Below are 9,274 nucleotides of genomic sequence, written 5' to 3'. Positions count from 1 at the left end.
TCCTTTAGAAACTTAAAGTAGTTTTGAAAATAAATATAATGGTTTGAAAAATAAGTAAACTGAAATTATGTTATAGTTGATTGACATTATTAATTAGTATTCTCATATTGTGTAGTTTTATCTTGCAAACTAATAGATGTGGATATCAGGCCAATAGAAAAAATATACTAAATATTTACAAACTATAAAAAAAATTGCAATACACTCAAAGAAAAAGAATTTAAAACCCGAATTTTACTCAAGCTTGGAAAGAACAGTTACCTCAATTCTCTCATAAACCATATGTTAAAGACATTCAACATAATTTAAGTATAAAGGGTGTTTCAACACAAAGTTTACAAGTTTTTACTCTACATTCAGGGAAACAGATGATGCAGTATCACATAGAAATGCTATCATGTGGCTGATAAAAATCTTACAAATATACAATAAAAATTTTATAAATTTACAGAAAATACAAGAGAGAACACCACTTAAGAGAATATACAATTTATTATTAAATGAACACCAACAAAAGTAACATGGTAGACTACATGTAGTCCATCCACTGTAAAAAAATAATTGATTTTAGACTTGGCGGGGTCTGTGTTGTAAAATCATTTGGGCCAAGATTTTCTCATGCAAACCATAAACGTATGTTTAAATGTAACTCCTCTTTAACTACTGGATTGTTACTATGATTTGCTCTTTAATCTTCTTAGAGTAACTGGAATATGAATGTTGGGAAATAAGTGCTTAAGCCGTTATCAACAAGCTGTGATACACTCCTCATATCTTTCACATATGAAATGGAAGCCTGTGTTTCTTAAAAGATTACAGATATGTATTGGTCTCCCCAAAATGCTGGGTGTGCAACCAGATTCTTCAAGTAAGCAAGACATAACAGGGATAGCAATCGATGACATTAATATAATGTCAAACCAACTACTGACTAAATGTGACAGCTAGATTATGAAAAGTCCATGAATAATAAGAAAACCAACTTGCATGCAAAACCATCTAAGTTGTATGCAAAACGTTTGCAATTCAACTTTGCTATATGATTCAACCATCTAAGCGCATCCTAACCCTCCTAGAAATTTGAAACCCAAGTTCTGAGAGGAGAATAGACATAGTATGCATTTCCTTTTATATGACAATTCCTTGCTATCACTTTTAGAGATGTGGCACAATTTTATTTTGATATAGTACCAGATTAGTAAGAGCATTTTACACAACATAAAAATCAAGGACATTATTTTTGTAACACAACAAAATTATTTTCAATCTGTACATTAATGCAAGATAAAATTCAGCACTAAAATGGAAACATTTATTTTAAATAGCAAGATACATATTTACAAGTTATACATTTTTTTTCATATCTGGATCAACTAAATAAATTGAAAATATTTAAATTACATTTTTAATAGGTATCTAAAAATCAGTAACTCTTCCTTTTCTTTCCCAGTCTCCATATCGAGTAGGTTCTGGGCCTCTGGGACCTCCTACTTCTCCAGTGGCAGGATTTTTGTTTTCAGGAAAAGGAGCGTAAGGGTCAATAGTACTTTCTTCAGTGTCCTCTTCAGCTACAACTTCTTTATCTAGTTTTCCAGTTGGGGTCTTACCTCTTATCTTTTTACTAGAATCTGAAAAACTTCTGTGAACAAAATCTGGAGAAACCATCATAGGTGTAACTAAAAAATTTTTCCCTGTAAAAAAATAAAAACCATTGAAGGAAAATATGTTGTAATAATAAAGCATGTTGTAGAAAATTCATTTATAAATATTTTTACAAAATTGTAAATTATTATAGATGTAATAATACATAGATCAAAAAAAAATTTATCTAGTCTAAATATTCAAACTAGGAAACTCTATCCTTACTGCAACAAAACTAAAACCTTATTTTGTTCTCGACAGAAGTATTAAGTACCAAGCCAGACTTTTAAAAAAAATTTCAACTACCTTATGAAATGGTGATTGTTAATTGGGCATAAATAATCTGATTTATGTTGATGAGATAATGTAATTTAACTAGTTCTTAAATTTTTGAAGCTTATAATGCATTGCAGGTTATGATGTTCTGGTCTATTTGTATCTTTTGAGTGTTTCAATTTATTGTTCATCCTAATTTTTTTTAAATTATTGTTTCACTTTTTCTAAATTATAAACCCCCTAGATTAAGAGACATTAGTTGATCTGTTTATTAATCAACACACTATTTTTACTTAAAAAATTCATTGAACATTAGTTGTTTGAAGTATTTGATAGTAACCAAAATGGAAAAAAATTATTTTATTCAATTTTCGAGATTAACTTTATTTCTGATGTGATCGGAAAATGTTTTGCATCTCTAAGCGTTGCTTTCAAAGGCAAGCTGATGTTGGAGATCATGTTACTCTGTGCCAGAATAAATGAGTCTCATCTGTATGTTAGTAAAGTATAAATGTCAACACTCCCTCGGTTTTTAAAGGTTTGACAATTTTTGCACCATTCATTTGTCAAACTTCCAAAAAAATTTTTAATCTTCTGAATATTAATTAATTAAATGTAAACAGATTTAACATTTTCCTTTTAGACAGAAGGAGAAAACCTTTTTGAGTTCGACATGAAAAAGCGACATATTTAAATAAAGGCTTGAAAAAAGTTGTAGTTGATAAAAGGGGGAAAAAAATTTATACTTAATAATGTATGCCAAATTTATGATGTTGAAAGTTTTTAGATGTAGTGCCTTAAAATAATTATTTTGGCAAAATGTGCAATCTTAAAGCAAAAAAGATAGTGGAAAATGAGTAGAAGACTCTTCAAAATCAATTGTTTCTGTGGTTCCATTTTCAATAGAAATTATTGGCAAAGAATTTAGTCTCTTCAGTGTACACCTTAAATACGTTTTTAATTTGCTAAAAGAATTAAAATGTTTAAATTTATCTATAAGTTGGGAAAAATATGTTCAAAGTTGTTCTTATAAATGAACATATATTATCTTGTTATTTTTTTATAATTGTACATGTTTTAATAATAAGTTAAAGGTGATTTGCATTCAATGTACGCCATTTTGTTAAAAATTGTTTGTTTTATAAAATGAGACATGAAATTCATTAAGTGTCATTTAAAGAAAATATTTTTCTTATTTTTTTTGCTGCACAGCACTTTTGAACTGAGAAATATTCTGCAACACTAATATTGCACTTTGGAATTGAATATCTTCGGGTAAAAATTTACAGTTGGGCTTCCCTCTTATTTGAAAGATTTTCATGTTTTTCCAGAAAACATAGAAAATGTCTTAAAATAAGATTGTCTAATAAAAATAATAGGGGAAATGGATTCTTTTAAAGACAGTAAAAGGCCTAAGTTGCAGTACCCATCTATTCTAAAGGGACACCTAATTCTAAATTCCAACTTCTTCTAATATCCTAATAAAATGTATTAAAATAAACCTTACATTGGAGATTATGATTTTGGGAACTATTTTTTCTTCCTACCTTAAAAAAAAAAAAAATGAGGAATACGTTTCATTAGATTAGCATAATCAATAGCTGACGAAGTAGGTGAAGGGAAGTAATAAGTTTGGAGACAGAAATTAAATTTAAATTCCTTAATCATTTTCTTTTAACAAGGATGTAACCATAGCATATAATTAAATATGTAAAAACTCACTAGGTTTTGAAATCGTTCTCAGCATTTTCGGATAAGTCTTGATAACCCTAAGCATCTTTTGATGGTTCGTTAAATGTTTAACATAAGTATTTAGGGAAACTATATTTTCATGTTCAATCCGAAGTTCAATCGCAATGTTTGTTTACATAACATTGCAAAATAAAGCGACGAGTCCTTTGCGAAAACTTGCAGCTCTTCTCGTTAATATTTCGTCGTATTTACTTTTCCTGTTGCAGGAAAAAAAACTGTCTTAGCAGCCGCGATTTTAACCCTACAAATCTGTGGCGCAACGATATCTGAAATTCGGGAAAGCACGCCAAGTTTTGTCCGAGTAGTGGTAGCTAGGTTTTGCGCAGGATGTGAGGAGCATGTGATGTACAGTCGGCTGAAAAATAAGATATCATGCTGAATAACTTTCATTCTAACAATCGGATTTTCACGAATTAAGTGTCAATCTTAATGGTTCCTGGGTGTGACCTCAAATATGCTATTTAATTAGTGCTAACTATTAATTAAGTTGCGAAATCAAACGCACTTTCTCTGTATAAATGCATTAATATGTTTTTTTCATATTTGGAATCCTGGCCCTTGAAATAGGGTGGGGGGGGGCTTTGGATAAAAACGATTTTTAAGTAATATTTAATTTATTGTTTTCTTTCTTAAATAAATGTTTATTTATTAATAATATGGGTTACTATGGCGGAGGTTTGTTTTTCATCAGTAGCCGCCAATATTCGTATAGTGAATGATTGTTCATTTTGGCCATTAATGAATGGATTAAACAATTAACAGTCTCCAGGAAAGAATATACAAATTGTTTAGTGAAATTTAGATTTTATTAAACATAATTAGTAATATAGAATGTACACTCTAACATCATCCAAAAAAAATGAAATCTCCTAAAGGGATCAAATTCAATATTCTCACACTGAGAGATTACACAGCCAGAATATCATCAGAGTCTAGCTTTTTCCAGCATGGCAGTATTATATTGCATCTTTCTAATGTCAGATAATATCATTTTCATTTTGTTACCTGGGCTATTTTTGAAACATGTGCAAAGTGAAAATGATAATTCTGCTTATAATAGTAATTCACTTTATTTCTACAAGCACTGTGGATAATTATTCTTTATAAGACTAAAAATTGAGAAGTATGAGTCACTGACGAATAACTTTAAATAAGAATTGTATGAGTATACTTTACTCCTTACGTAAACCTGCTAAATCTAAAAATGTTTTATTCTCTTATCAGTTATTTTTACACCAGCAGCACTTATAGTTTGTAAAGTATGGCGTAACTTGAAATTTCTTTCTCTCAATGAAACGGAAAACAATTAAACATCAAGTCGGAAGGAACTAAAATCCACCCCATCTGCCCTAAATGCCATCTACACCTGGCTTCCGCCGATCACATCCTGAACTGTCTTGGTCTTCTCTGGGAAGACATTTACTCTACTCCTCTTTTGGTGTTTGATTTTCTTCAGGTCAACGGGTTCATAGATCTGGTCTGACTTCATCAGGCCAGAAGAGGATAAGCAACAACAACAATTAAACGTTTAGCGTAAGATAGAAATAAATATATTTAAACTTTACACGCAATCAAAATGAGTTGTGTATGTGAATTTCTACTTTGCAAACAATAACATTTCTTATACTTCGAATCATTTTTTGTTAGACGTATTATTTTAAGTATCTTAATTTACACACTTGTTTATTAGAAAAACATTTTTAAAATGTTATTAAAATTTTAAAAATTTCACCCAGTTGCCCCCTGCCTGCTTCACTAGCTGCAGTGAACGACCAAAGAAATCAACAGGAAAGAGACCGAAGAACTTCACAGGCAACATGGGTGAAAGCCCTTATATAGCAAGACGGAAAAGAGAAAAACCTGGTACGTAAAACATTTCATTCCAGCATTTTTTTCGAAAAAAATGAAATATCTGTAACTATCAAGATTTCTTTTATAATTCTGGCATATATATAAAACTGCTTCTTTTTCAAAATAAAGTAGATATTGTTGAAAAATTTTAAAAAAGATACGTAAACTCCTTCCCAAAACTAGCTATAACTGAAATGGTTTTACTACCAGCCNTAGATCTGGTCTGACTTCATCAGGCCAGAAGAGGATAAGCAACAACAACAATTAAATGTTTAGCGTGAGATAGAAATAAGTATATTTAAACTTTACACGCAATCAAAATGAGTTGTGTATGTGAATTTCTACTTTGCAAACAATAACATTTCTTATACTTCGAATCATTTTTTGTTAGACGTATTATTTTAAGTATCTTAATTTACACACTTATTTATTAGAAAAACATTTTTAAAATGTTATCAGTAATATTAAAATTTTAAAAATTTCACCCAATTGCCCCCTGCCTGCTTCACTAGCTGTAGTGAACGACCAAAGAAATCAACAGGAAAGAGACCGAAGAACTTCACGGGCAAGGCTACTAAACTTCTAGCATCCTAGAAGTGTTCCTTCAAAACGCCGAACTAGTGACGATGCTGCAATCACTCCTCTCCGAATCCCAAGCCTAATCCAAAATCCAGGACTAAGCCTTTTCCACGAGCCGATCACAGCTGATCATTTTTTCTTCTATTTTCAGATCCTCCAACATCATTGATCCTCTCAACTTCGGTGAGTCGGTTAAAGCCACTTCGCGGCTGTGTACCGAGATAGATGGAATTTATACCGTTCTGTTATTATAGAGGTTAAAACATAGTTCTGTTTTATTAGTAAATGCAGGCGGAGCCGGAAGGGGATTTAAGACAAGGACGCTTTTATAAAATAGTCAGTTCACTTCATCATTTTCGACTAAATGAAAAGTAGGCGTAACTTGAAGTTTCGTACAGTTACTGAGAACAAAACTTAATAATTAACTTTAATAAAAACTTATGATAATTTATTCAAGATCATTTTAAAAAAATAGAACAAAATAAAAAAATTTTATAACTTACCATACAACTACAAATTTTAAGATTCCAGAATATCATATGCTTTCTCATGATCAATAATCATAGGTAGACTTATTCACTGTGATATAGACTAGTTTTATATTTCGGTAAAGTAATATCTATTCAAAATATATGGGGGGAAAATCCCTTTATACCAATTATTATATAAACTTTAACAAAACCTAACATATTGCACATTAAGCTAGTTAAATGATTTCTGATAAAGCTGTTTTACTGCTTACTTTTCGGGTTACTAGAAACAAGTCATTTCTTCTCTAATAGCTGAGCAGATGTGCATCTGGATATGTGATTTTTCAAATAAAGTATAGTCAAGAAAATCAGAGAGTAGGCGCGGTGCAACTGGGAAGTAACGCCCACCTAGATAATTTCGCCTTTGATTTTATGAATATTTTTCATAGTTCTGAATTCCGATTACTGAGTTGTTACAACACAATCTTACGCGAAAAGGCCGAATCCTTAGGAAATTACAATTGGTCGTGGGGCAAGAAACGGATTACGAATAATGCTAAACTAGAAGACTTTAAATTCAGTCACAAAGGTTTGGCTTGTGAGACCCTGAGACCGAAATGGCCCTTTTACCCATTTGAAATTCGGGAATATGATGTAAAATCTTAGTGTGACATAAAAGAAGTGAAATTGGGGAAAATGGGCACATTTGCTCAGTTAAGTCCAAAGGACGAAATGAAAATCCGGAAAAGCATGGGATGGTGGCAGGAAAAAGAGTGGTGAATGGTCAACAATCATGAAAATCGCTGTACTTTGCTCGAAAAAAACATCTGACTGCTTAAGCAGATGCTTACGCAATGAGGTAGTTAACATCCCATGACGCCGCTGCTAACTTAACCTGTCGGTCGACAGCAGAACTTAGCTTCATGGGAGACTCCTACCAGCGATAACTGCTACGGACAGACGGGCTCAAACGCAAACAGTTTGACGGCGAACCTAATTGCTGCTACCGAATACCGCCACAGAAATTACGCTATTTGATCAAACCGCTACAACAATTCTCAACTGTTTAGTTTACACGGTGTTATGTATTTTATCTTCAGTGTAAATGCGCCTTGCAGCGACTCAACTCAACTCCATCTTTTGTTATCCCGCGCTAGTCAGTTGTTGTTCAGCTTTAAACGTAACAAGATGTAAACCTCACCTTCTCCCTAATAAAATATGATTTACCTTGATTCTAGTATATAATACACGGTGTGCTTGCTTTGTCCTGGTCTTAAGACCACAAAATCTTACATTTCTGTCATAAATACGTTGACCAGTTAACGACTCGCAGAAATCCTGCATTCCGTAAAAGTCGCAATTCAGGCACACGAAGGAGAAAAGAATCATTTCGGAAGCCTGAAGTGGACGGTGCGAAGCTCGACTGGTAACCGGAACTCATCGGACCGGACATGCGTCCAAGTCATGGCGAAGGAAGACGTCGACGACGATCTTTATTTGATAAGGTAGCTGCCCGAGAAAGCGGGAACCAGACCTCTTAATCTGTAAATTTACCCTAGGGCAACTGTTGCGAATCCGCCACCTTCATCTAGCGGACAAAATTGAAACTAATTTTAGCTGTAACCGAAACTGATGAGTTTATGTATTATTATTATTGCTTTTCGAATACGAAGTGAGCAACCGTTCCGTTCAAAATGATTACTTCGACGCTTTAATTGTAAATATCTTCATTAAAATTTTCCTATTATTCTTTTTACTAGTTAATAGTTGAGTCTCAACGAGAAGTAGGCATCAATTAACAGGAAAAATGCGGTCTGATCAGCATCGAAGAAGAAGAAGCGATTTAAAGAAGAGGTAAGCTTTTACCCAAATTATATTCTACTGGCTTTAAATCGTAAAAGAACTATATCATTTTTAATAGCAACGGTGACTATTAGCATATAAAGATGGAAATAGAATATTCCAGAGAAGGAATTCTGCGGTCGTCATCAATGGATTTTCTTCGTGTCTATGTCTTGGAAGATGAGAGAAGAAATTGGAGCAGTGGAACTAACTCCGTATCTTTTAAGAATTCTTGTAGTTCTTTGACGTTGTTCAGGAATCTGGTTGCGGTGCGGTCTTACTCCGAGGCCTAGCCCTGCAGCCTGTGAAACAGGCCGAGTGTTCTTCCTTTGCAGTTGACGCGTGTCGGAGGCTTGTTCTGGGGTTTCATGCAGAGGTAGGAGTAATGCGCGTCTGCTCATTTCATGCATGCCGGCTCATCGGTGCAGTTTCTCTGGGTGTGGCCGATGCCTTATAGCACTGTATTTCGTAGTGACAGCCACGAAATCTTTCCACTCGAACAGGTCTAGAAGTCGATCAATTTTGAAGATTTCCTGGTGCTTGGGATCATTGGTCAGGATCACTAAGTAGAGTGGGAGGAGCTTGAGTTCCTGGTCCCGCCTCTTCTGCATCTGCTCTGTTTTGAATGGTCGTAGTAGACCATCATCTGAATGGTCTCTTTCGATGGTGAATCTCGATATCGGCCTTAAGTCCTCGGATGAGTATTTTTAACTTTCTGGTGGCGGGTTGCAGAATTTCTATCTGTTCATAATTTTCAAATGGAGTCTCGGCGGTAGCCGGGGCTTCAGAAGTGGTCAAATCTGGGGTGATTTCTTCTGACGCAGGTAAGGGAGCTATCTTTTTCTCCTGGTGAAATGGTTCAC

General features: G+C 33.6%; 1 protein-coding gene across 1 annotated transcript; it reads right to left on the bottom strand.

The window, feature by feature from the left end:
• Window positions 1–1,290: 1,290 nt before the first annotated feature.
• LOC107448243 (succinate dehydrogenase assembly factor 4, mitochondrial) lies at window positions 1,291–3,881 on the bottom strand. The gene is made up of 2 exons (XM_016063378.3): window positions 3,640–3,881; window positions 1,291–1,691 (listed from the first exon to the last, which is right to left on the bottom strand). The coding sequence occupies exons 1-2, from the start codon at window positions 3,692–3,694 to the stop codon at window positions 1,417–1,419; spliced, it is 330 nt and encodes a 109-aa protein (XP_015918864.2). The 5' UTR covers window positions 3,695–3,881; the 3' UTR covers window positions 1,291–1,416.
• Window positions 3,882–9,274: the final 5,393 nt, after the last annotated feature.

This window comes from Parasteatoda tepidariorum, chromosome 7 (genome assembly GCF_043381705.1).
Source record: "Parasteatoda tepidariorum isolate YZ-2023 chromosome 7, CAS_Ptep_4.0, whole genome shotgun sequence".
In the NCBI taxonomy this organism is placed as follows: domain Eukaryota; kingdom Metazoa; phylum Arthropoda; class Arachnida; order Araneae; family Theridiidae; genus Parasteatoda; species Parasteatoda tepidariorum.
The sequence above is the reverse complement of the archived record's forward strand: the minus strand, read 5'-3'. Positions and strand labels throughout refer to the sequence as shown.